At 49.5% G+C, this 25,113-nt stretch overlaps 9 protein-coding genes across 9 annotated transcripts; 5 read left to right on the top strand and 4 right to left on the bottom strand.

The window, feature by feature from the left end:
- Nucleotides 1-221: 221 nt before the first annotated feature.
- Nucleotides 222-2,180, bottom strand: BDW43DRAFT_31131 (putative mitochondrial DnaJ chaperone (Mdj1)). Its single transcript, XM_032047163.1, has 3 exons — nt 1,785-2,180; nt 472-1,721; nt 222-415 (listed from the first exon to the last, which is right to left on the bottom strand). The coding sequence occupies exons 1-3, from the start codon at nt 1,992-1,994 to the stop codon at nt 253-255; spliced, it is 1,623 nt and encodes a 540-aa protein (XP_031902200.1). The 5' UTR covers nt 1,995-2,180; the 3' UTR covers nt 222-252.
- A 237-nt stretch (nt 2,181-2,417) lies between these two features.
- On the top strand, nt 2,418-5,864 carry BDW43DRAFT_298898 (endopeptidase La; the record flags this gene model as incomplete). The annotated part of the gene is made up of 4 exons (XM_032044632.1): nt 2,418-2,571; nt 2,605-5,373; nt 5,424-5,641; nt 5,700-5,864. 4 exons carry the CDS (start codon nt 2,418-2,420, stop codon nt 5,862-5,864), a joined length of 3,306 nt encoding a protein of 1,101 aa, XP_031902199.1.
- A 5,042-nt stretch (nt 5,865-10,906) lies between these two features.
- On the top strand, nt 10,907-13,444 carry BDW43DRAFT_298897 (uncharacterized protein; the record flags this gene model as incomplete). Its single annotated transcript, XM_032044631.1, has 1 exon — nt 10,907-13,444. The coding sequence occupies one exon, from the start codon at nt 10,907-10,909 to the stop codon at nt 13,442-13,444; it is 2,538 nt and encodes an 845-aa protein (XP_031902198.1).
- A 485-nt stretch (nt 13,445-13,929) lies between these two features.
- Nucleotides 13,930-15,713, bottom strand: BDW43DRAFT_31043 (CobW family GTP-binding protein). Its single transcript, XM_032046936.1, has 6 exons — nt 15,503-15,713; nt 15,367-15,450; nt 15,303-15,314; nt 15,137-15,233; nt 14,566-15,085; nt 13,930-14,513 (listed from the first exon to the last, which is right to left on the bottom strand). The coding sequence occupies exons 1-6, from the start codon at nt 15,642-15,644 to the stop codon at nt 14,154-14,156; spliced, it is 1,215 nt and encodes a 404-aa protein (XP_031902197.1). The 5' UTR covers nt 15,645-15,713; the 3' UTR covers nt 13,930-14,153.
- Nucleotides 15,714-15,885: 172 nt separating this feature from the next.
- BDW43DRAFT_269896 (Mob1 family protein) lies at nt 15,886-17,632 on the top strand. The gene is made up of 2 exons (XM_032041290.1): nt 15,886-16,161; nt 16,218-17,632. Exons 1-2 carry the CDS (start codon nt 15,928-15,930, stop codon nt 17,415-17,417), a joined length of 1,434 nt encoding a protein of 477 aa, XP_031902196.1. The 5' UTR covers nt 15,886-15,927; the 3' UTR covers nt 17,418-17,632.
- Nucleotides 17,633-17,672: 40 nt separating this feature from the next.
- On the top strand, nt 17,673-18,678 carry BDW43DRAFT_31029 (HIT family protein). Its single transcript, XM_032046894.1, has 2 exons — nt 17,673-17,906; nt 18,017-18,678. Exons 1-2 carry the CDS (start codon nt 17,823-17,825, stop codon nt 18,500-18,502), a joined length of 570 nt encoding a protein of 189 aa, XP_031902195.1. The 5' UTR covers nt 17,673-17,822; the 3' UTR covers nt 18,503-18,678.
- Nucleotides 18,679-19,737, bottom strand: BDW43DRAFT_31025 (HD domain-containing protein). Its single transcript, XM_032046882.1, has 2 exons — nt 19,539-19,737; nt 18,679-19,477 (listed from the first exon to the last, which is right to left on the bottom strand). The coding sequence occupies exons 1-2, from the start codon at nt 19,582-19,584 to the stop codon at nt 18,855-18,857; spliced, it is 669 nt and encodes a 222-aa protein (XP_031902194.1). The 5' UTR covers nt 19,585-19,737; the 3' UTR covers nt 18,679-18,854.
- Nucleotides 19,738-19,858: 121 nt separating this feature from the next.
- Nucleotides 19,859-22,012, top strand: BDW43DRAFT_31018 (uncharacterized protein). Its single transcript, XM_032046866.1, has 3 exons — nt 19,859-19,964; nt 20,022-20,270; nt 20,326-22,012. Exons 2-3 carry the CDS (start codon nt 20,034-20,036, stop codon nt 21,883-21,885), a joined length of 1,797 nt encoding a protein of 598 aa, XP_031902193.1. The 5' UTR covers nt 19,859-19,964; nt 20,022-20,033; the 3' UTR covers nt 21,886-22,012.
- Nucleotides 22,013-24,951, bottom strand: BDW43DRAFT_31019 (Rad4 family protein). Its single transcript, XM_032046870.1, has one exon. It carries the CDS (start codon nt 24,858-24,860, stop codon nt 22,140-22,142), a length of 2,721 nt encoding a protein of 906 aa, XP_031902192.1. The 5' UTR covers nt 24,861-24,951; the 3' UTR covers nt 22,013-22,139.
- Nucleotides 24,952-25,113: the final 162 nt, after the last annotated feature.

Genomic DNA, 25,113 nt, shown 5'->3' with positions numbered 1-25,113 from the left:
AGAAAGTGGAGATGTCTTCGTCCGTCAGGTCTAATTATACATACATACACAGTCCCAGCCTCTCTATTGACACACAACCGCTTTTGAAACGGTTGAAAGGAACGCATACACAAAAACATCCTAACTCTCGTAAATGGCAAACCCCTAATCTCGCCGGCGCTATGATATTTCCCAAAACAAATACGTGGTGAAAACATGATCCTGAAGAAGTGCATTGAAGCTTTAAATATAAATGTGTCACTGGACCTCCTTTCAGTTCGACTTCTTTTCGCCGTCGTTCTTTTTGGTGTCGCCTGATTCCTTCTTGCTCGATTCTTCCGAGTTCTCGCAATTATTCACGAGTCTGTGCCAGGCGGACTTGAGGAAACCTTCATTTTTGGGGTTTCCGGCGGAAGTATCCGTTCCAGATGGTGGGCTGTAATCTCGTCAGTACTAGTAGCAAGCAACACTATTCAACATCACGCAACTTACCCGTCCTTGTCAATATTCATGACACGCTTGGCCGTCTTGTCACCCATCTCATCCGCAAGGACTTCAAGGATAGTCCGCTGATTGCCTGTTAAGTACTTCGGCATGGCAACCTTGAATTCGACCTTCAGGTCGCCGGTAGGGCTGAAGCGACTCGAACGAGCACTGAGCTTTTTCATACCCATTCCGGACAGCGTAACCTTATCGCCGGTACCAGTACCCGTGGCAACCTTGATCTTAACCTCTCCGTCTAGGGTTGGCACGGTGACTTCACCACCCAGGAGGGCAGTCGTGAGGGGGATCTGAGCCGTATAGAGAATATCAGAACCGGAACGGCTGAATCGTTGGTCAGGAGCGACCCGAATGGATACGTAAAGGTCGCCTCGTTGCGTGCGAGATCCAGGAGCGGCAGAGGTTCCGGTGGGTGGTGCATCTCCCTCATTGCTTACTCGCAAGCGCATGCCATCCTCTACACCACCTGGAATGTCAACCTGGACAGTTTTCTTGTCCCTAACCACGCCATTGCCATTGCACGGGCCACACTCCGAGCCCCTCGGCACAGTAAGACCTGCACCCCCACAGGCATCACAAGTGGCTGCCACCTGGAAGCCTCCCTGCATGAAATGCACCCGAGTACCAGAGCCATTGCATTGACGGCACTGAGTACGCTTTGCGCCTTTCTTCAAACCGTCACCGTTACATGTACCACATGGAGTCAGGGGCGTGATGACTATGTCTTTCGTTGTACCCTTTGCGGCTTCCATAAAAGAGATGTTGGTCTGGACCTCAATATCTTCGCCTACTAGAATCTCTTGGAACGGGCCCCGCCGTCCTCGACCGGAACGACGTGCGCCACCTGTGAAAGCGCCGAAGAGATCTTCAAAATTGATATCTGCTGAAAAGCCGCCAGGGAAGCCACCGCCAAAGCCAGCACCAAAGCCGTGGAAGCCACCGGCGCCAGCAAACGGATTACCACCGGCTGCGTTGGGATCGAAACCACCGTTCTGGTCGAACGCTGCCGAACCAAACCGGTCATAATTTTCACGCTTCTTGGGATCGGAAAGTAACTCGTAAGCTGTCTGAGCCTCGGCGAACTTTTCCTTGGCATTCGGTTCCTTGTTCGTGTCCGGGTGGTATTTCTTTGCCATTCCATAGTACGCCTTCTTGATGTCGCCCGCGGACGCATTTTTTTCCACACCTAGGACTTTGTATGGGTCGGCAATAGCGGAAAGGGGGGCACTAGTATGAAATATCTATACATGCCAGAAGCGAGGTCAGCCATAGCTGGGGACGGGCATGTTTTCGAGATAACTCACCCTTGACGAGGGAAACACAGATTGCTTCTTATTGGATCCACCGCATCGCACCCGTTTATCAGTTGAAGAGGTTGGTGAGACATGGTAGGCCCGCGTCTGAGCCGATGGTCGAACGCTGGTTGCTGGGCTCTTTGAGTATTGTCGCGAAGTCCGGAGTAAACGGGCGGGAAGAGCCGCGGCCTTTGGCATTGCGGCAGAAGTAGCGCTCATGTTGTAAAATGAATGTGCACCAACCCAACGAACGGAGTGAAGCAGAATGGAGAAGGGATCTTTTGAAATCAATGGTGTTGATTTCGAAAAATCCGAGCACGTCCAATGACCGTTTTAAGCCGAGTTTTGCCGCCTCCTGATATGGAGAAACTTAGAAGCTTCGAGTCGTTCCGCTCGAAAAAGTTTCCCGACCGGAGAAACGATGTACCGGGTCGATGATGATGAAAGGCTTCTTGCTTCAGTAATCAATCACTCTACCTCCCAATTAGTTGCTGTCCGACGCTTGCTCCTAAAGCCTCTCCTTTCCCTTCCTCTTACTTATCTCCCTGTGAGGGCTCTTACAATTTTTTTTATCTTCTGTACTTATATAATTTTTTTCCTCCCTAATTCTTCCCTCCTACATATTCGCAGCTACATTATAGCATGCTCCGCGGCCAGGCCCTCCCCTGGAGAGCTGCGCTCCACCAGACACCGCGTCCATTAATTGTTCGGCCTTTGCTCGCATCTCCGAGATACAATGCTAGTGCTCGGTCGATTCTAATCTCCTCGCGCCTCTCCCGCTCTCTCCCTCCCTCTCGTACCTTCTCTTCAAGCTCCATTCGGCGAAGAGAGAAACCCCCACCCGGAGACGAAAAGGAAGCTTCGGATCAGAAAGAGCAGAAGGAAAAGAACGAAGAGAAGGATATTGACCGTACTACTGAGCCTCGACGAAGAGTAGTTGATCAGTCAGGGAAGCATGGCTCCTCAACAGAATCCGGAGCTCCGACAGTGGGATCTACAAAACGGAGAGAGAAACAGGCCGCGGACAAAGAACAGCAGGCATTGGAGGATGAAAAGAAGGACAATAACGTAGCTGAAGGCAGAGGTAACTCCAACGAGTCACCGTCTCCTATTCCTGTCAATGGCGGCTCGTCGGATTCCAAGCCTAGTGGCGCAAACAACGGAGGTAATGAAGATGGGGGGAAGAAGGGTAAGAAGGGCTCTGGTGAAAAGGCTTTGCAAAAGCCTTCCGTTCCAGACATATACCCCCAGGTTATGGCCATCCCCATCGCGAAGCGCCCGCTATTCCCGGGATTTTACAAAGCTATCACTATCCGAGACCCGAACGTGGCAATGGCTATTCAGGACATGATGAAGCGAGGACAGCCTTATGTCGGAGCTTTCTTATTCAAGGATGAGAACGCTGATGGCGACGTAATCGAAAATCTTGACGACGTGTACGACGTTGGGGTGTTCGCTCAGATTACCGCTGCCTATCCCCTTCGTGGAGAATCTAGTGGTGTGACAGCTGTGCTTTATCCTCATCGCCGCATCAAGGTCTCCTCCCTGTTGCCACCAAACGACTCGACAAAGTCTCCAGCAGCGGAAGATAAGCCAGTCGAAAAGCGGGGGGATGTTGTAGCCAGCTTTGAAGAGGGGACTCAAGAACTCGCACCCAAGGATCACTACGAACCTACATCATTCTTACGGAAGTATCCAGTCAGCTTGGTCAATGTAGAGAACCTGGCAGAAGAGCCTTATGATAAGAAGAGCGCCCTTATTCGTGCAGTGACAAGTGAGATTGTCAATGTCTGCAAGGAAATTGCTGGTCTGAATCCCCTTTTCCGTGACCAAATTTCTGCATTTTACACCGATCAGTTCCCTGGAAACTTGAGCGATGAGCCAGCTAAATTGGCCGATTTTGCAGCTGCTGTTTCTGCGGGCGAACTGCATGAGATGCAAGAGGTCCTTGAGATAATGAACATTGAGGAGAGACTTCCCAAGGCATTGGTTGTACTGAAGAAGGAGTTAATGAACGCGCAACTTCAGTCGAAGATTTCAAAGGATGTGGAGGCTAAAATCCAGAAGCGACAGCGCGAGTACTGGTTAATGGAGCAGATGAAGGGTATTAAGAGGGAGTTGGGTATTGAATCCGATGGTAAGGATAAGCTTGTTGAAAAATTTAAAGAGAAAGCGGAGAAGCTTGCCATGCCAGAGGCTGTTAAGAAAGTATTCGACGAGGAAATCAATAAATTGGCGCACTTGGAACCAGCTGCTTCCGAATTCAACGTCACTCGCAACTATCTCGACTGGTTGACTCAGATTCCTTGGGGCCAGAAGAGCGTCGAGAACTTCGGTATTCAGCACGCCACAAGTGTTCTGGATGAAGATCACTATGGCTTGAAGGATGTTAAGGACCGTATTCTTGAGTTCATCGCTGTCGGAAAGCTTCGCGGGACAGTGGAAGGAAAGATTCTCTGCCTTGTGGGACCGCCCGGTGTTGGAAAGACCAGTATTGGAAAGTCAATTGCCCGGGCTCTGAACAGGCAATACTACCGCTTTTCTGTTGGAGGCTTGACAGATGTTGCAGAAATCAAGGGTCATCGCAGGACCTATGTTGGTGCCCTCCCCGGACGCATCATCCAAGCTCTCAAGAAGTGTCAGACGGAAAACCCTCTGATTTTGATTGACGAAATAGACAAGATTGGACGTGGCCACCAAGGAGACCCATCTTCTGCACTCCTCGAACTTCTCGACCCAGAACAGAACTCCTCCTTTTTGGACCACTACATGGATGTTCCTGTGGACTTGTCTAAGGTTCTCTTTGTTTGCACGGCTAATGTCACCGATACAATTCCCCGTCCTTTACTGGATCGAATGGAGCTTATTGAGCTTTCGGGATATGTTGCGGATGAGAAGATGGCTATCGCTCAGCGCTACCTTGCTCCTGCTGCTAGGGAATTGACGGGCCTGAAGGAAGTCGACGTAACCCTGAAAGAGGAAGCTATTGAGGAGCTCATCAAGTCTTACTGCCGTGAAAGTGGTGTCCGGAACCTCAAGAAGCAAATTGAGAAAGTTTATCGAAAGGCCGCGTTCAAGATCGTCCGTGATCTTGGAGAGGACGTGCTCGCTGAGGACAAGGCTCTTACCGATGAGGGAAAGGCTGCACAAGAGGAGTCGAAGAAAGAAGGCGAGTCTGGTGACTCTATTCACTCCTCTGCCGAAGCAACAACTGAAACACCTCGTGTTGCTCTGAAAGTTCCTGAGAGTGTGCAGCTTAGCATCGGCAAGGACAGCTTGACCGACTACGTTGGACCTCCGGTTTTCACCTCTGACAGACTGTATGAGACCTTCCCAGCCGGTGTTACAATGGGCCTTGCTTGGACTAGCATGGGAGGCGCTGCTTTGTATGTCGAATCGATCTTGGAGAACGCTCTGACTCCCGAGTCCCGACCGGGTATCGAGATTACCGGCAACCTGCAAAATGTGATGAAAGAATCTTCCCAAATTGCGTACTCCTTTGCCAAGTCGGTGCTGGCTAAGCAGTTCCCCGAGAACAAATTCTTTGAGAAGGCAAGGCTTCACATGCATTGTCCGGAGGGTGCTGTACCGAAGGATGGTAAGTTGTTTCTTTGCGTGGCTTCCCATAGCTGTGGCTAATAGAATTAGGTCCGTCTGCTGGTATTACAATGGCATCATCTTTGCTATCCTTAGCGCTGGACCATTCTCTTGCCCCAACAATTGCCATGACTGGAGAACTGACGGTGACTGGCAAAGTCTTGCGTATCGGTGGTTTGCGTGAGAAGACCGTTGCTGCTCGTCGTGCTGGTGCCACGAATATCATCTTCCCTGCGGACAATATGTCAGATTGGCTGGAGCTACCTGAGGTGAGTAATTGGTCCTTGTGTTTTGATCTTTTATTCGCGATCTAACAATCTTCCCTAGAACATCAAAGAAGGCATCGAAGGCCATCCTGTGGGCTGGTATTCGGAGGTGTTTGACTTACTTTTTACCGGTCTAGACAAGAACGCAGCCAACCACGTCTGGCAGAAGCAGCTCGCGAAGACGTCCGAAGACAAGTCGACTAAAGACCATGAGGACGATGACTGAGTTGGTTCGCCGGCGCTCTTTATCTACTTTGGTATATACTACGCTTGTCATGGCACCTTGCTGTTTTATTTCTGGTCACGTATAGGCGTTGTATCGCGGAATGCATGGTCGGAGTTCTCGTTCCTTTTGCTTTGGTTTTGATTTATTGATGTATCATTGAAAGGTTTGTAGTTGAACTGTGTTGGGTCTTAGCCTTGGATGCGATAGAAGCGATTTCCTCGGGTATAAAATCGGGTGAAACGGCTATGATAAAGTCCGCACAACGACCACTCACTCCACTCTGATTGAGGTGAATTGGATGCCATCATCTCTTGTATGTATTTTTTATGTATACATATTTTTGTATATATATATATCTCATTTATGATGTATGGCAGTCATATTAAACATCTAATGAGATAGAGAAACGATGGTATGGATTTGTTAGTACAGTACACACATAGCAGACGTGACCTCTATATTTGCCGTCTTTTAACACCCTTTGAGTACTCTATAAATGTTTTGAGATCTGACTCTACGAGCTGCAAGCAAATACCTATAATCTTCCGCCCAAAGGGTACAAGATCAGAGGTACGTGGATTCCCACGACAAAGCCGGACATCCGGAATCTATCATAGGGCTGTACTAGAAACAACTGCTAGCGACACGGCCAATTGACGATGCAAATCTACTAGCACCCTTTCTCTAACATAAACTACAGTAAGGATACAGTAGGGTACGCCTTGGAAGTTGGGCCTTGACCCCGACAACGACGTGTCCAAACCTTAGCATACAATGAATCTTCCAGACCATGGAACAGACAACAGCCCTGTCATTTCTTGGAAACGGGTCTGCCGGGTTCCATAAGACGCTCATCCGAGTTGGACAGCCAGGTCAGTAACCGCCATCTATAGGTTACGGGGGTAGAAATCCCATGCGTATCTGGCGCTAACCACTGTTGTGACAGCGGACCAAATCTCAATGTTTCGGAGGCCGTGTACGGATTATCCTGCTACTCGACAGCTAAAGGGGGTTGTTTCTCGACCGGGAAGCCATTGGGTGGCCCCCAAACGGCCAAATTGGTTGCCATCTGGCGCTGGGTTTTGTACCTGATCGAATGATTGCTAACCTTGCAAGGGGGGGAGAATACGGGCGGGGGCTTGTTGGTGATACTGGATGTGTTACGGAGGGCTAGCTACCTTGTTCTAAAATCCAGGGCTAAAGGCTTGGTTCGGTTACTTTTGACATTGGGTATCCGGTATGGTTTGGGTGATGTCGATGGTTGTACGGAATTCAAGAGGTATTCGATGTGGTATAGGATTGTGGTGGTAGGGGTCTTTGGGTTTTGATGGCTGATAAGAGCATATTGAGGTCGCCTCTGGGGGTTTGATGTGAGTTTTGAATGATAGATTCTGATATACATGAAAGTTATCTGCATATCTGTACAGGGTTCCGGGAGAGAAAGGTACGGTTACAGAGCTTTGTCTTACGTTTGCTGTGTATGCTGCTTAGAATGTGAAGACATTTGGACAGATGTGGAGGGTCAGAAGGCACATATTGCTTTTTGCATGTACTACCGAGAACGCATAGTAGATCCCAAGGTGTCTGCATGGCAGTCTAATCTCAGAGGCGGGCATCTAATTCGATGAACTAGAAAGGGGCTTACTTAATTCGCCAGTCATTATAGTCTCTGCTTTGCCACCTCATGTGCTCGGAGAATTTCTAGTGGAGTCGAGACAACAATCTTGCATCTACTGTAGGCTATGTTGGATAGTTTCCAGCTGCACCTCCCGACCTGATAGGTATCCAGACCGCTTGCTGGTGGTACAAAAAGTCCCCAATACGTTGGTATTTGGACCAAGGAACAACACTGATAGCGTATAGGGGTCTCTGTATCACCAGGAATGTTGATGGATATGATGGCACTTTCAAAAGATCTTTTTCATTATGACGCAGACGTAAGGTGGCGGTCCACGCAGGAGATAACATCTGGCATAATGCAGTTGTATGATTGAATGGCTCGATTTGCTTTCACTGCTAGTTAGCTTTTCGATGCCCCAACATTGATTATCGGCATGATGTGAACCGAGCCGCGTATTGTCAAATGAAATGTTGTTATGACATCATTCTAAACTTGTGTGGCGTAATGCTGGTACCTGAGACGAAGCATCGATTGGAAATAAACGTGTTTTGGGTGATCAAGGGATAGACGTTCCCAAGACCATTCCAGGTGCAATAACGTGGGCTTTGAAGATCGTATACAAGACGGTTTGGTTCCGCTACCCACTTCTCTTTGATATGGGACTAAAAGTGGCAAATCCCACTTAGATTTGCTCTTGAAGTTGGCCATGTTCTACCAGACTCCACGCTCTGTGGAATTGAGTCTGAGTTGCGGTTAGTGTCGGGCGTCCATTGCCTTACAGTTCAGATCAGAAGATACCTAGGTACAGTATATAATGCCATGTCAGGTGACAGCCTCCAGTGACTAGAACAGGAAAGGAAGTTGGCTCCATTTGAACTCGACGTTACGGTTGAACAGGATTTAGTAGACAACCGTCTGGAGCTGGGTGACGAATCAACATCTGGGGCTTATCTTTCGAACAACATTCTCGAGGACACGTTCGAAGGTGCCGACAACTGGATGAAGGCTGATGATGCCATGCCAATGCAGGTGTCCCAAAGAAGAACGTGGGCTGGGGGGATCCTCAATTCTCCGCGAGGCATCTTTAACTGTCTGTTCTCCATGATCAGATTTCTGTCCGCGTCAGGACTGTTCATCCTGTCAGATTATTCCCGGATGTCTTCTGAAGAAGTGAGTGTCGACTATGAGAATGCATTGCATTGCAGCTTTGCTACCCATAGGCGTCCATTGCAGTCGTGCAAAGTGTCCCAAGGCTTGTTTGATTAATATCAATTCTCGTAAGCGGGATGCGATAGAACCTGGAAAGAGAGGAAACAGGTATGAAACGTGACATCGTTCATGCAACAGTTGTCCGGTATCTCTCGGGAGGAACGTGACCTCCAATTATAAGGGTCCTCTTCTGGAGACTGGTGGTCGAGTGAGGTAGCAGGAAGGTGATTGGATGCATTGCGGGGGGTTGAGTTGTTCTACGGGAGCATCACTTTGAAAAAAAAACAAATATGCTGAGACAGACTACCACGATTTGCTACGGACTACTTACTCAATACTAGTTCATAGTCTATGTACAGTAATATGCTTTTGGCAGGTTAAATGTTTTAATCGTAGAGTGCTTGATATGTGGGACTCACCAGATGAGATGTAGAGGGAGTAAGTAATATGGGGTGAGAACTTATTCTATCTGACAGCGTGGCCCGGCTAAATATCTCTCCATATTGGCGGTTAGAGCGACACGCCCGGCTAGTGGGATGTATGTATGCATTGTAGTATTCATCGTCCAGAGCAGGCGAGAATAATCAAACACAGATGAAGCCCATCGCATTGACGAAGACCATTGGCGCCACCTCATAAAAGAAAGCTATGGGTGGACCGCACATTTGGTGAGCAGGAACAGGACTTCGAGAAGAGCCTGGGCTGTGCATCTGCAGTAGTGGGATTGCGTTGATTTGATTGATATTATAGTTATGGTTATTCCTATAAATCGACGTGCTAATTTAGTAGGGTTATCGGGGTTTTTTAGTGTTAACTAACGTGACCATATGCATAGGATCTAGTGAATATGCTAAAATGTCCAAGGGTGGAACAGAAACTATACTGAGGTCTTTTGATAGGGCTGACATTACCGAAAGTGGTAGTCGTCGTGTACCCTAACCCCAGAGTTATGGTCGAAATGATGATATGATAGATAGAGTCTTTTGAGCCGCCATGTCAGATCGATGTGAGTCCTTTTAATATCATGACGTATTAGGAATAGGAATGAAATACTCCCTCGTAGTAATCAACACTCTCGTACCCTGAATATAGCGGTCAATATTATGGTCTCATGCTTGCCAACCGATGACTGGGATGGTTCAGGCACTGTCAGGCCGCAGTGCATCTCCACTTTGGTCTTGTCTCTCATTAGAGGCTTCATGGATTCGATCGGAAAGTAAGGGGATTTGATTTGTGCATGAGATTTCTTCCACAGAGTTTCCATTGGGTATTCTAACTGTGATTCCCTCCTCTCTCCCACCCCCCTTTTTTTGGTAGTAGTAGATGGTTTGTTGTTGGCAATTCCTCTTGTTGCGGTGTTGGTGGGCGGTGAAGTAAGTATTGGAATCCGTTAGGTACCGATTCCAATACATGGTATCAAAAAGCAAAAGCATGGCACTTAAACAAATTAAATGCACCGTTTAAAACCTCCAACAACTTCAAAACAACCCAAACCCAACCACCACTCTAAGCCTTGCAGCTGGGCAACACTCAACTCTGTCGATCAATTGATGACTTACTTTGTTCCCATCTCCTCATCTCCCCCTCTTGTCTGTCTGTTCTGTATCTACCTACTATCTATTTATCAATAAATCAATCAATCAATTACTCTCTCATCTATACTCCCCAATGAACATCTTATCATTGTTACTGTCCTGATCAGTGACCCCGACGTGCGACCAGTGGGACTCTGAGACCAAATCCTGGACAACAATAACAACCTAAAGTCACTCACCGACTTCTGGAGAAAGACGCTCTGATTTACATTTCTTTTTCTTATTTTATCTCGTTTTTATTTTTCACTTTTACGGACTACTCTATTTTTATAATCATTTTCCACTCCCCCTTCGTTCCATACTCTCTTTTTTCTTGGTTTTCCAATTAGGCCGTGTCAATTCGAGCCGCCCCTTTAATAAGATTTTTTTCCCTCTTCCCCTTAGTCCAAGCGAAACAATCCCACACTACTGACTCAAGAGTGAATCCGTCTCAACTCTTATGGACATCGCCGTTTTAGCCACCGGGGTGTCTTACTCAGTCCTTGCACGACCTCAAACCAGCCATCGTGCCGTGCCGTATGGCCATCTCTATCGCCGACAGTTCTTGTAGCCCGACTAGGTCCTTGGGTCTTTTACTGGATCCAGAGAAGACTGACCATCCTCGTCCCAAACAGAGCATGTGGCATCGCTTTGGTTTGCGCAGATGGCTGGGCCGTGATGATCGGGACTCTACCTCTCAGTCCACTGCGGGGGGCGCTTCTTTCCCCAGTCATCACAAAAATAACGCCAATGAGTCTAGTAATGCCAACTCCGGCAACTCCAAACCTCATGATAACCTCACTCGCAAACTCTCGAGAAAGGTCGGTGTCGGTCTTCCCAGGTCCACCACGTTTAAGAGGCAGAATTCCGAGCGTCGTGATAATCTAGCACCCCTTGAGCCAGAGCCCCGTCGTGCCGCTTCCGCCGACCGTCCTCGCACACTGAGCGCCCAGCGGACCAGGAGCCGGTCTCCACCGCCCGCCGTCGACCCCAGATTGTCCGCACCCGAGGTTTCCTGGCACGACCCAGATGAGACCACGGTTGAAGAGCCCCCGGAAGCGAATGAGGACAGCGATCTCCGCTCCGAATGGGACCCCTATCCTGGCGTGGCGGAAGCACCCGAGGAGCCGCCCGAAGATATACTCGAGATGGAGCTGGAAAAACGATGGATTTTGAATTTGAGCATGCACTTCCGAGACCGGTCCGAGCGTGAAAAATTTTTCGTCACATATGCAGAAGCCCCCAATCGATGGCGAAGGGTTACCATCTCTTGCGATTACCGGGGCGCCCTTCCCGATTCGCTTGAGCAAGATCTAAAGGAACTGCGCTACCAACGAGACAAATGCGCCCGGATTTATGAATCAATCCGCGAGTCACTTTTCGAAATCCAATTCTATGACACGGTAACGAATCTGAAATTGGAAACCCGGGATGGCCGCTTGCACGTCCATGTAACCGAAGACGTTAACGAAATCATCCCATATCCCCCTGTCTCCTGTATTGGCCACTTGCCAGAGGCTCGACTCATTCGCGAAGATCAATTGCACTTCGAGGCGCACTTGTCGGGATTTGTGTATAACGTACGGTTGGATGGAAAACCTTATATTAAAAAGGAGATCCCCGGGCCCGACACGGTGGATGAGTTTTTATATGAGATCAACGCGCTTCATGCATTGCAAGGCATCCCGAACGTCGTTCAGGTAGAAGGGGTTGTTGTCGATTACGACGAAGCAGTAGTCAAGGGTCTGCTCCTCAGCTTTGCTGAGAAAGGAGCATTAGTCGACATTCTGTACGAGCACCGAGGGACAATCTCATGGGAACGCCGGGAGCGCTGGGCTAGGCAGATTGTCCGAGGTCTGTGTGAAATCCACGAAGCTGGCTATGTGCAGGGTGATTTTACCTTGTCTAATATCGTGGTGGATGCCAATGACGATGCCCAGATTATTGATATCAATCGACGGGGCTGCCCCGTGGGGTGGGAGCCCCCCGAGATTGCCGCGAAGATTGAAAGCAATCAGCGTATTTCCATGTATATCGGAGTCAAGACAGATATTTACCAGCTAGGAATGACGCTATGGGCGCTGGCAATGGAAGAAGATGAGCCCGAACGGCAACCACGCCCGTTACTACTGGGCCCGGACGTGGACATTCCGGATTATTATCGAAGTCTCGTGGCTGTGTGCTTGAGTTCAAGGCCTCGGGACCGGCTATCAGCCAAGGAGCTTCTGAGTTTCTTTCCCCGCGAGTCTGCGCTAACGGAGCAGCCGCCTCCCTTGATGTATCCGCGACATGGGATAGGGCTGTACAATGGCGCTCTGCCATTATATAATCACCGAGTCATTGCGGCTCCAGGAGCATTTTTAAATCACCATGCTGGGCCAGTAGATAGCACAGGGTTGCATCTCAGTGTCCCATTATCGCCGGACGACGGATACGCCCAGCAATGTCTTGATTCCAATCCACCACTTACAGGGTTTGAGGAGGAAGAATTACGAGGCAGGGCAAGGGAAAGACGAGATAGCAAACCCTTAATACCCAGCATTGGATTGGGGTCACACAGCTTGGGAAACCATATAGATTTAATGCCATCTGCCGCTTCAGTATCGTTTCAGAGGAGTTTGGAGGGCCACCAGCTAGCTCAAGAAAGCGAAGAAAGCGAGTTTGATCTAGACGCGGGTCTTGATCCTCACTATCGGGACCTCTCTTTAAATCGAGCAGCAAGCTTATTGCCATTGGAGGCCGACACTTTATCTGGGTCACTTGCAGGCATTGGCAGTCATCCAGCCTGCTTCTTTAGATCAAGCTCCGCAAAACAGTTGTCGCCGGACTCTGCGAATTGCGGAGAATCCCCTCTGTCTGCGGCGACCCAATCTACCGATCCGTATGCAGGAACTGTGCCAGACTTAGGCCATGCAATGATCCGCGATCAAGACTGGTCTAGTCAGATGCCTTCACGCTCGGTGTCCTCCCTCTTACATTCTATACTACCTATCAATCCTGCCCTTGGCTTGTCAGAACCCAAAATGATGGAGGGAAATCCGGAGCGCTTTTCTCCATTAACTGTTCGGTCAGCACTAGGATACCCTCGGCAGGTTCTCCAGAATACGCCTTACCTGAGCGACTCGCACCTACCCATAAACCCAGCATTTACAGACAAAACCCTTAACCCTATATGACGGGGCAATTAACGTCACTTTAGGGTGAATTTTGTGATACACAAAAAGAACGCCCGCTTCTTACGACAGAATCAGGTTGCTATTGTGATTTGTGGTCCCGAGTATGGGGCTGAGCAGTGCGCGATACCCATTTTTCTAGCTGTACAGATACCTATTTGGCGTGGCTTGTTGATTTCATGATTTGAAACTGCAAGACAGCGAGCATTACGGCGAAACTGGAGTTAGCATTTGGTTTTGGGGTTTTTTTATTCTTTTTCAGCTTCGTTCTCTTGTCTTTGCTATAAAATTCTCGGGTCGAACCCACTTCATCTTTCTTGAAAAGCAATATCTTATTTCTCTTTTTCCTCACAAATGATTTGATGACATACACTTGGTTGGATTCCTCGTTATTGAAAGATGTTTATGTATATTGATTGATGCCGATAAATTTTCATGGCCGTGGCTGTATTAATTCAATAAAGATTTGGTATGTTCATTTCTCGGATTAGATATTCTAAAGCTGGCAGCTTTTACTGATGCATTCATTCAACTCGGTAGAGGTAGCTGTACCAAAAAGGAAGTGCTATATGAGACTATTCGACTCTTTCTCATTCACCATGACTTCGTTGATTCAGATCATCATCACCGTAACCTAGAGCCCCAGCACTCTATATCATGCAATTCACTTCGCCATATCCAACCTTGTATTCTATTCTTGCGCATATACTACTCAACTCCTCCCTAAAAACGCCTCGAAGCTCTTCTGCCACGGCTGAGCGTCCGGTCCAATTCCCCGGCCAATAAGAACAATCTTACATTGCTTCGGACCTTCATCAGACGAAGTTGGCTCGGCATCCCGAATTTCGAATACGTCTCGAACAGCCTGAATGATCCTGCTGGATCCGTCCTCGGTGATCAATACGCCTTTTAGGCGGTGAATATCAAAATCAGAGGGATGAGGCTGAGACTGTATTCCAGACTGGACAGGTGGGAGATCAGCATCCCAAAGAACGGAGCGGAGCCATGCGTCTACGCGGGGAATCTTCTCAGACGAGATGGGAGGTGTCGTTATTGCTATTGTAGAGATGGCCTGGTATAGCCGGTTAGTTTCTCGGTAAACGACTAGATCGAGAACGACTTACCGGATCAATATGGCTATGTCCCTTCTCCCCGAAATCCAGACTAGCCAAGTGATCGTAGGCATGTAGATCCAATACAACCCCTTCAATCTGTGGTGTCTGGCTGTGATCCGTTACATGGATCTTGGCGACACTGTTAATGGCCTGCACTCGTTCTTGGACTCTCTTGAGTTCCTCCGATGTGACGAGATCAGCCTTATTCAGGATAATCACATCCGCATGTGATATCTGCATGTGAGCCATGGATAGTACGGGACCTGAATGAGTATGACCATGGTCCTGTTCCTTTTCGTGGTTGGGCACTGTTTCCTCGGGGGTTGGCTCATCTAGGAGATGCAGGATATTCTTTGCATCGACAAGTGTGACGATTCCATCTAGATAGATCGAACTGCCGAGGTTATCATCGACCCAGAATACGGGTGCGATATTGCCTGGGTCTGCGAGACCTGTTGTTTCTAGTAGAATGTAGTCAAAGGTTCCCCGGCGTTCCATGAGAGATTCGATGGCCATTACGCCAGAGTCTCTGTTTAATTTGGTCAGCCATGAAAGGGCACAGATTACGACATGTACTCACTTGACAGAACAGCAGATGCAGCCATTTCCAACTTCCATCCACTCGGTGACTTCTTGACCATCTTGGTTGACCGTCAAAGGCTTTTCGATGTCCGTGGCTTAATCATGAATTAGTTTGGGCACTAGATTTCCTGCGGTTTACAGTGTGTCCATTCTATATGACTTACAGTCTCCAAATTCTACAATAAATACTCTTTAGTGATGGTCACATGACAGATCTCGAGAACGAACCATTCATTATCACGGCGATCTTCTTGCCATGCTTTTCAGTGAGAATGTAATTTAACAAAGTCGTCTTTCCTGCGCCAAGGTACCCTTAACATACTGTCAGCCCGGAGTCCTCAGAGGGACATACAAAATATCATACCGGTTACAAGCGTGATAGGCACCCGACTTTCTGACGGTGCATTCGTGGCTATGGCGTTCGCCGCATCTTGAGTTTCCACGTTCGGAAGCTGAGAGACATCAACCAGCGCTGGAGGAGCTTCGTCGTCGTCTATATCTGCCATAGTGAAGAAAACAAAGCGTACCACGAGAGTATGGAGAGTACAGTAGAGGATATGATGGACGGAATGACGTTACCCAGAGGGGGTTAGCTAGGGCTTAGGGCACTACCAGTCATGAGCTCCGCGGTAACCTCTCCGTCCCATCGCCTCCTTCCAGAAGCTCCGCTTGGCCTAAGCGCCGCCTCCGTCTCCTTTAATGGCTTGCTTTTCTTTCCCTCATTTCTATCTTCTTTTCTTTTTTTTTTTTTTATTCACTCTCTTATTCTAAACTGTGATTTGTCCAGACATGGCCGCTGCGGGAGCTTCTCAGGCTAGCTCCCCGCGCCTACCCAGTCCTCCTCCGTTTACAGAAGTTCAGATCGGTCCCAAATCGCCATCGGTCGGCGAGTCGTTTGGTAAAGATGCAGAACAGCTGCTGGGAGCTTCCCATGGAGCCGATGAAGGGTCAACTCGGAGAATCCGGCCTGGGACCAAGTCTGTAGACATGGCAGTTGGTCCTCCATTGGTCCCTCTCTCCCAGGTATGTAAACAAAGAAGCTCGCGCCGCATCTCGGCTGACTAGGACCTTCCCAACAGCTCGATTCTTCCTTTCAGCTTCAAGAGCACCTCAAGGCGCTTTATAACCACTACACCAGACCTGAAGGGTCTAACACTGTAGTCCCGATCAATCGGGACGTTGCCATTCAGCTTGCAGAGCCCCCGGAGGGCGTTGACCGGTCGCTTTGGCTCTATGAACTTTGCCGCTTCCTGACGATGAAAGTTAACAATCTGATCATTGCATTCTTCGCCGAAAATCCTCCTTGCTCCGCACAGACATGTCCAGAGATGAGAGCATCGGAATGGCAGTATCTCTGTGCCGTTCACGATCCGCCGAAATCGTGCTGCGCGATCGATTATTCCTGCCACACCCTGGACTGGGCCACCAACATACTCACATCACCTAAGTACTTCCCTAGTCGTCTTACACTAGGCTCGGAGGCAGGTGGTGGCCCACAGGCGAGTATGAGACATTTGACCAACATCTTCCGTCGGCTCTATCGTATCTTCGCGCATGCGTGGTTCCAGCATCGGGAAGTGTTTTGGCAAGTTGAAGGTCACGATGGGCTGTATATCTTTTTCAAGGCGGTCTGTGATCTATACAGCCTGATACCCGAAGACAATTACACTGTTCCGGCTGAGGCGGAGGGCGCCGATCCCGTTCAACCGGCACAGGAGCAAATGGACGATCGCCGAATAACAATACTGCGAAAGGATAGCGGGAGCTCCTTGGTCGCGGCAATTGAGGAGCCACCGTCGGCAACCACTCGCCGCCACAAGAATACACCGTCAACGAGTTCTCGAGTTTCAACTGTCCGCGATGTGACGACTATCAGCGAAAGCGCCGAAGACGACGAGCAGCATTCCAAGCAACAAGAAACCGAAAAGCCAGTAGAACCGGCACAGAAGAAACCAGAACCACAACCTACTACAGAAGCTGTCAGTGAGAATCCTGAGGTGTCTACTGAACAGAATCCGGTCGATAGCGCCGAGTCACAAGTCACTGTTGCAGAAGTGCAAGAAGAAGAGGAGATGGGGGGGATGGTTCCCCAGGCAATCGAAGAACATCCTGAGAAAATCGAACCGGAGGAATCCAAGCCAGGCCCCGTGGGAGATATTGCACAAAGAGATGAGCCCGAAATAACCTCGCCCGGAGAGGCACCAAAATCGGTACCAGAGACTAAGCAGACAAACGAGCAGGAAGCCGAACCAGTATCCGAGCCGGCGAAAGAAACGTGAATTTTACATTCAACAGAGCCCCATGTTTTATTCCCTTCTGATGCCACGCCATGTGTCTATACTACGATTGTAATATGTCTTGCATCATATATCATGCCTCGCATTTACGACTTTATTCTTTCTTTCACTGACAAACTGAACGAGGGAGGTCGCTGATGTGTAATATATGATTTCGCGTATCTGAGTGATTAATGATACCCATTGCCTATATACTGGATTCGTAGCTGCTCGTAAGCCAAAAGTGTTCCGTGCTGTGCACTATAAATTTATTTATTGTTCGGATTTAATCTGTGGAGTCAACAATGACGCCGCCTCCAACTCCGACAATTCAAATACCCCAACTTTCTCCATAACCACAATTCGTCTCTCAGAACAAAACCCTTCAGCAAGAAGATCTACCTTTACATGCCCACCGAAAACCCCAGTTCCACCATGGCCCTCGCCCTCAAAGGGCCGATCCATTTCGGTCCATTCGTTGTCACATCCCAGGTAAGTCGTTAACTTCTGCCCTTTTCCTCCGCACCGACACTGCCATACACTCCTCCAAATCTCCCAAACATAATAACCCATAAATAAATTGTCAAAAAAAAAAAATACAGGTCTTCCATATAACCCCCCTCTCCTTCGCCCTCGTCAACCTCAAACCCATCTTGCCAGGCCACGTCCTCATCTCCCCGCGCCGCGTCGTCCCCCGCGTCTCAGACCTTACCCCCTCCGAAACAACCGATCTCTTCCTGGCCGTCCGCCGCGTAGGACGAATGGTCGAGCGCGTCTATGGCGCAAGTAGTTTGAACATTGCGGTGCAGGACGGGGTAGAGGCGGGACAGAGCGTGCCACATGTGCATGCTCATATCATTCCGAGGAAGAAGGCGGATCTGGATGCGAAGGGAGGTACAGATGCGGTTTATGATATGCTAGATGGGGAGGAGGGGGATTTGGGGGCACATTATCGGCTGCGGGATGGTGGGAGGAGGACGAGGTTTCCTGCGGTTGATAATGAGGAGAGGAGGCCGAGGGGTTTGAAGGAGATGGAGGATGAAGCGAGAATGTTGGCTAAGGAGATGGAGATGGAGCCAGTTGATTGACTGATTCCTGTTGTTTATGTATAGGGTTTGTAGAGTGATAGATGGGTTGACTCATTTGTTTATGCCTTGTTTTCGATACCTTTTTCTTTTTTTGCGGATTCTATCCTGGTTAGTGATTGACTCTTTACACTTTCCACTTGCAATGTGTATGTGACAAGACTCATCGATCGCCCGATGGTATCTATCTAGAGTATTCATGGGTCCAAACGCCTCCACCTGTCTAGTGGTATGTATGCAGCATGATAATAAGAGAAGAGAAACGAAACAAGAAAGAAAACAGATAACTCATTAGGCACCAACGCCATTAAACATAACCGGAAAGAATATCACCCTTATCCAATAATCCATGCTCTCATGCCTGTGTAGCCTTCTTCTTCCAGAAAGCCTCCCGCTCCTGCATCACTGTCGCCGCCCATTCCTTGATCTCAGGCAACTGAACGCGGCTAGCGACATGGCAGAACTCAGACAAATCAAGTTCGTGCGTACGCTCATATTCGAGCATCTGCAGAAGAAGCTCCATCTTATCGATATCGTGCACGTACTTGGCTTCTAGTGTCTCGTTGTCCTCGTACTCCTGGAACACCTTCAGAATTTCATCTCCAGTCAACATTCCACCGGGCACGCCTCCCAGCAGGTTCTTGGAGATGTAATTCATCACGTCAGCCTCACGACGGGCCTTCTCCTCCTTGTTCACGTTGTCCACCGGGGTAATGTCGCCTACGAGCGACTCTGCCATGTCGTGAATGAGGGCCATCTTCATGCAATGGGGCAGGTTCAGTCGCAGGGCGAGCGAAGGTGGGGCGAGCATTGTCATCACCGACATACGATACATATGGTCCGAAATAGATTCCCCTGTTGTGATGCCGAAGCGGCGCCAACCTTCCCGCTTGGTCGTTTTAAGCCTCTCGAGTAGGTGAAAGAAAGGGATAGGAGAAGCAGAGTTCTCCTCCGGGGGATTGGGTAGGGTCGCCAATACTGGTTCATCTTATCAGCTTCTGTTTATGGTTCCTGGGCATCATTGCAGAAATCCTCTTACCGGACTTGGTTGTCCAGAGAGGGTTGGACGGCGTTTCAGAGCCCATTTTGGGTTTTTTATTTTCACGGTATTAGAAGATAACAGATATAATCTCAACGCACGACAATAGAGAGGAGAAGGGTCTAATATGCTTAAACGAAAGTCTGACAGCGAGAGTTGGGGGGAAAGGAAAGCTGAGGAGCAAAAAACTGAGGGGAGATTCTGCGGGGACAAAGAGAGAAAGAAGAAGGCGGTCAGTTCGACCTGATAAACAAAGAATGAATTAAATAAAGGGCACATGATTGGCACTACGTCGTCCCCGCAAAACACTTCGATCTTCTACCTTCTCCCCACTGCTATTCCAGATCAGTTCTAGCATCTATGACCCGCCCCTGGTAAAACATCATTGTCTATGGCACGACTGTCAGCGCAGCTTGAGGATCGCTGGTATACCCCCCTGTTTCTGATTGACCATGTTTGGGGGACGGCTGCTGACCACTTCAGTGTCTCGCAACCATGCAGTCATCCAGGCCTCCATCTCGGCCCAAAATGTCGGACTGGACTCCGCAACCTCCCTTAGCTGTCTTCGTTCGCAACCTCCAGCTGTTGCAACTAGACTATCATGATGACTGGCCAGGCATCACAGTCCGCTCCTTATCTCCCTCATCGCAGAACCAGCGTCAACGCGTCAAGGCCGTCGAATGGGCACTATATCGATTAGTGGCACTTTGGGACCCGGAAACCGCTCGAGATGTATGTGCACTATCAACCTCGCGTGTGTGACATCTCGACTGACAGACATCGCTAGAAACTACGGCCTTTCTTTCCTCCGTTAGAACCATTACAGTCGGTCAATCTACGCGCCGCCCTATTTCGTGTGTTATCCGAATTGAAGAAGAATGGAGACCTAGGAAAAGAGACTATCTTGCGCAAGTCAATGCTTGATGATTGTAAAGGGGAGAAATTTGATGAGCTTCTGGCGATATTCTCTACCGCCGTCCTACGTAAAGCTCTGGCCGCATCGACGGACGATGGTCTTGGGACCCCGGCTGTCAAGCTTTCAATGGCCCCAGGATTGACACAGCAAGAGTATCAATGCATGATTCCCCTCATTCTTGCTCATCGAGTCTCCCTGAAGGAGGTAGGGGAGCGTCGCAGTCGAATTCAGGACACGCACGAGAGTTTCTCGCAGTTGTTGGATCACAAAAAGAACCAACTAGAGCTTCGGTCTAAAGAAAATCGTCCTAAGATCAGCGGCGAGGCGGACTTTAATCAATTAAGCCGGGAAATCAAGGCTAACTGGACGGGCAATGCGGAATGGCCCGACACTCTGCTATATGGGGGTGCTCACAGTAGCAGTGATGCCTTTCTAGAATTACCGTTCTCAACGGCGTGGTCCAAGGCAAAGGCGTCGACGGTAGAGGATCTTAAGACAAGCTCAGCTCCAGATCTGTTGATCGACTTGGAGTCCCGCATCTTGAGACAGCGTGCCCGCTTGCAGAGATGGCACCAGTATCGCAGTTCAATGCAAAGACATGAGCGTGCAGAATCGGCGAACTCGATAAAGGGTCCCTCCCTATCATTCCGGGACCATCAGGCACTTACTATCGCCAGCATCTCCAAGGCGGTTCGACAACCAGTAGAACGCGTTGCTCCCAAGGCAGATGATCGCACCCTCCTATTCTCTTTGACTGAAGCACTTGCTCGAATCGAAGGCTCCCACCGCTCAGCTTCACGAGCCACTCCACTACATGCGCCCGTAGTTGGCATGGACCGCCGTAATCTTGAGCCTGAATCAACGTCTTCGAGTGACACGTCATCTCCTCTAGTGACCCAACAAGATACTTGTGTCAAAAGCACTCCTTCGGGCGGTACATCTGAAGCAGGCGATGATATATGTCGATCTAGCTCTCCCTCAGTGCAAATCACTTCTGATCTGGAGTTCAAACCCACTCAGCGGAAGGAACGCAGCACATACGACCTGATTGAACGAACACGGAAATCCATGTCCTTAGTTCCTCCTCCTTCAAGTAACCCGCGGCCTAGAGACAGTCTGCGGCCTCGTCGTCCGCGGCCCTCCTTCCCAGTGAACCAATTCGAACTAGATGAGAGACAAACCCCTGAAATCAGCAGAGCATCCACACCGCGTGATGAGCTGTTCGAAGAAGAGGCTGACTACGCCAGTGTTTTCAAGTCCCGCCCACGAGTCGCACATAGTCCCATCACCTCACCAGCAGTGCATGTAAGCGCTGTTGAAGACTTCGATCTCAGCATGGACATGGATTCTAGATTGGAGATGAGCGGGGATTTGGGCTTGGATTCGCCCTCGATCAAGCGGCGCGATGCTCAAAGAATTCATAGAACATAATAACCATATAGAGAGTATACCCTTATAACCTAGCTAGCTTGTTAAACTAACCCTATAATACACTTACACCGATCCTAATTACGCCAGTAATTAATCATTGACTCTACCAATATCCCGGATGTTATTACCCCTACCTCGAATCCATTTCCGTCCCTGTTCTACCATAACGTCGGTATTACATAGCTACAAGTTTGTTTGCTGAGACAGCATCAAGATACATATATGATGCAATGCATGGAAAATCAAAACCAGAATTATTGACCCTTCCGCGTCACATTCCGAGTACGTCTACGCGTCGTCGGAGGTGCATACTCAGGCTCAGAATCAGAAACCTGCTCGTCAGACGCCGATACCTGCGGCGGAGAAGAAAGTTCCTGAACAGAACTCATATCCGGAATTTCTTCCCCCACAATTTCCTGCTCATCTGGTTCATTAACAGGCCTAGGAACAGACCGAGAAGGCTGATGACTCTCGACAATCAGACCTCCATCGTCTCCGTCGTGTTCGCCAGGGAGGAGGAACCCTCCGCCACGGTCAACAGGGTCTTCATCCTCCGACGGTTCATGGACATACGGTTCAGGAACAGGAGGACAGGCCTGCTGTTGTCCCGATCTACGGCTTGTGAATGGGTTATGCACGTCACGTTCGTGGTCAAGGGATGATTGACCGTATTCCTCACGGACACGCTCAGCGATACGCAAGCCGAAGAGAAATTTCCGCCAGGTTTGGAGAATCCGAGCCTCGGCTTTGCGGCGCTCTTTTTCTCTCTTTTCTGCAGCGTCGGCGCGCCAGGCGTCCTTGACCAAGTCTTCATTTTCGGCTGCTACGACGACGCCTTCGATGACGGGGACGGCCATTTTGGAGCCGAATTCGAACCCGGTGACGGCTTCGGCGTAGTCGATGCCTAGCTTTTTGCAAATACGCACGGTGCCGGGGTAGGGGATGTGCGCGGCACCTCGGGGGACCATGCTCGGGACAAAGCAATCGATGTTGCCGTAGTCGTTTTTGGGTATGACGCCGTTGTGGATGGGTGGCGGGATGATGTATTCGGTTTGGTATTTGGCGTAGAGGCCCTGTTTGGGCTTCTCGCCCGTTTCTCGCTCCAGCTCGTCGACTTCGCGTTTGCGGAGGAGGGTTACTGCGCGGATGGGTACACGTTTCAGTGGTGCTTCGCCCTTCTTGATCTGTCGGCCTTCCTTGTGCCAGCTTTCGGCGGACAGGCATTTAAGGACATCTGATCGCCGGTAGACCTTCTCTTCTTTGGCTTTGTTTCCTTTTCCTGTTACGAAAGTGCGGACATGCTGCGATCCTGGTTTTAGGGCTTCTTCTCGGCGGAGGAACCGTTCCAGAACAAACTCGGTTGAAGCCCGGAGGCTTTGTAGTGTGTCACGTTCCTTGACAGCCTTTTTCTCCGGTTGATTCGGTACTAAGTCATTCTCCTCGTAGTCATCGACCGCCGTCCGGTCTTTTGCTGGACGCTCATAGATTCGCAGGATAACACGGAACCAGTTGTACTCGTAAAACTTTCCCCTGCGACCCGGCACGGGGATCTTCTCGACTGGCATTCGATAGCCCTTCGTCTTGCCAGGCCAGGTGCGCCGACGGAGATACCTTGTGGTGACATCTTTTGCGGTTTTGTCGGACGAGAAAGCTACCACATAGCATATCACTTGTTTGGCTCTTTCAGCCTTGGCCCCTCGGGGCTCAAATGCAACCTGGAGTTCTGGTGTTGTCGCCACAGCATTCGGGAGCACCAACGGGTCGACGGGGATGATCTGGTGGGTAATAGGAGACACAACTTCTGTCCAATAGATCGGAAACGGGAGATCCTTGTCATATTTCTTAAGATTGTTTGGACGCTTGAGAGTGTCTTGGTCCGAGTCACTGTCTTCTGAATCTACGTCCATAGCATCCTCCGCTTCCCCGGTCTCGGTTTGGACTTCTGCCTCAACTTTGGCTTTCTGCGTGGATGTCTCCGCCTTGGTCCAACCGAACCCTAAAGGCTGAAGACTGGCAACGAGTCGAGCTTCAATTGCGAGAGCGCGGAGCAGCGCCGTGAACAGCTGGGCACCCAAGTCGCGAGACCCTTCCATACGCTCTGCAGCCTGTCGAAACTCGTCCACGCCACACACTCTCTCCCCAAATCTTTCAGGATCATGCTCCTCCTTGTTAAAAGCTGAGATCTGGGCCTCTAGGTGGGACATGGGCCGATATCCATGCTTTCGTAGCCCGGGTGCAGTGATCTTAAACTGCTTCTTCCAAAACGCGGCCAAAACCTTGAGCAACGTGATAATCGGATCTCCTCGACTCATATCCGGCTGACCAGGTTCCATCCGCGACGAACCCTCGCCCCAGTCCCTTTCTGGTTTGCGACGTTGTTTACCCTTCTTCTTCTTCTCCTTGGTAGTGTCTTCCGGAGCCTTTTCGGGAAGCTCAAGACCAGAAGAGACCTTCCATTTTTTAACCTCTTTATGAAGGGCATCCGGTAGCTTGCGGCGTAATGTCTCATGGACCTGGGAATCGTTCGCCCAGGCATTCCGAAGAGCGTTGTGGTAGAGTAAAAACTGGACATGGAGGCAGTGGCTATGAATCCGAATTTGGCGTTCGATTTTAGACGGAGCTTTCTTTCCATCAATAATATCAGACAGGTGTACCTCATTTTGGTCGAGAGTCAACTCAAGATCTTGGACGTGGGCGGGTGTCATCGAAGGAGTGATCGCTGTGGCGCTGGTAGCCTTCGATTCCATTGCATCCTCCCAATCCACCTCATCATCATCTGATCCTGATTCGTCGCCGGCCTCATCCTTGGTTTCCTGAGCCTGAGGTGTGCTTTCGCTAGGAACATCACTTAATGGGGAATCAGATTCGTCATCGAGGGCAGCGATGTCGACACTGGGAATAGCTGTCGCATTGTGACGTTTAGCACTAGGCGGTTCCGCAGAGGAGAGACGCTTGCGAGGGACGAATGGGGGCATGCGAAGGAGTCCAAAGGAGATTAATTAAAGAGAGTAAAAGAGAGAATCTGTAATGAAGGAGCGAGCGAGGAGAAAAGGTGCAAGATTAGATTGACGGAGGTTGTCAATTCAATTATAACGATCAGTAATGTAATAAATGTCAGCCGAGGTTTTAAATAAATCTAGAATGGCTGGATATATTTCCCCGCCTTCTTTTATTCACACACTCGCTCTTTCCCTTTCTTTCCTTTTGATAACTCGTCTATAGTCTTCA

This window comes from Aspergillus alliaceus, assembly GCF_009176365.1.
Source record: "Aspergillus alliaceus strain CBS 536.65 unplaced genomic scaffold BDW43scaffold_12, whole genome shotgun sequence".
Lineage (NCBI taxonomy): Eukaryota > Fungi > Ascomycota > Eurotiomycetes > Eurotiales > Aspergillaceae > Aspergillus > Aspergillus alliaceus.
This window is presented reverse-complemented; position numbering and strand designations above follow the sequence as displayed.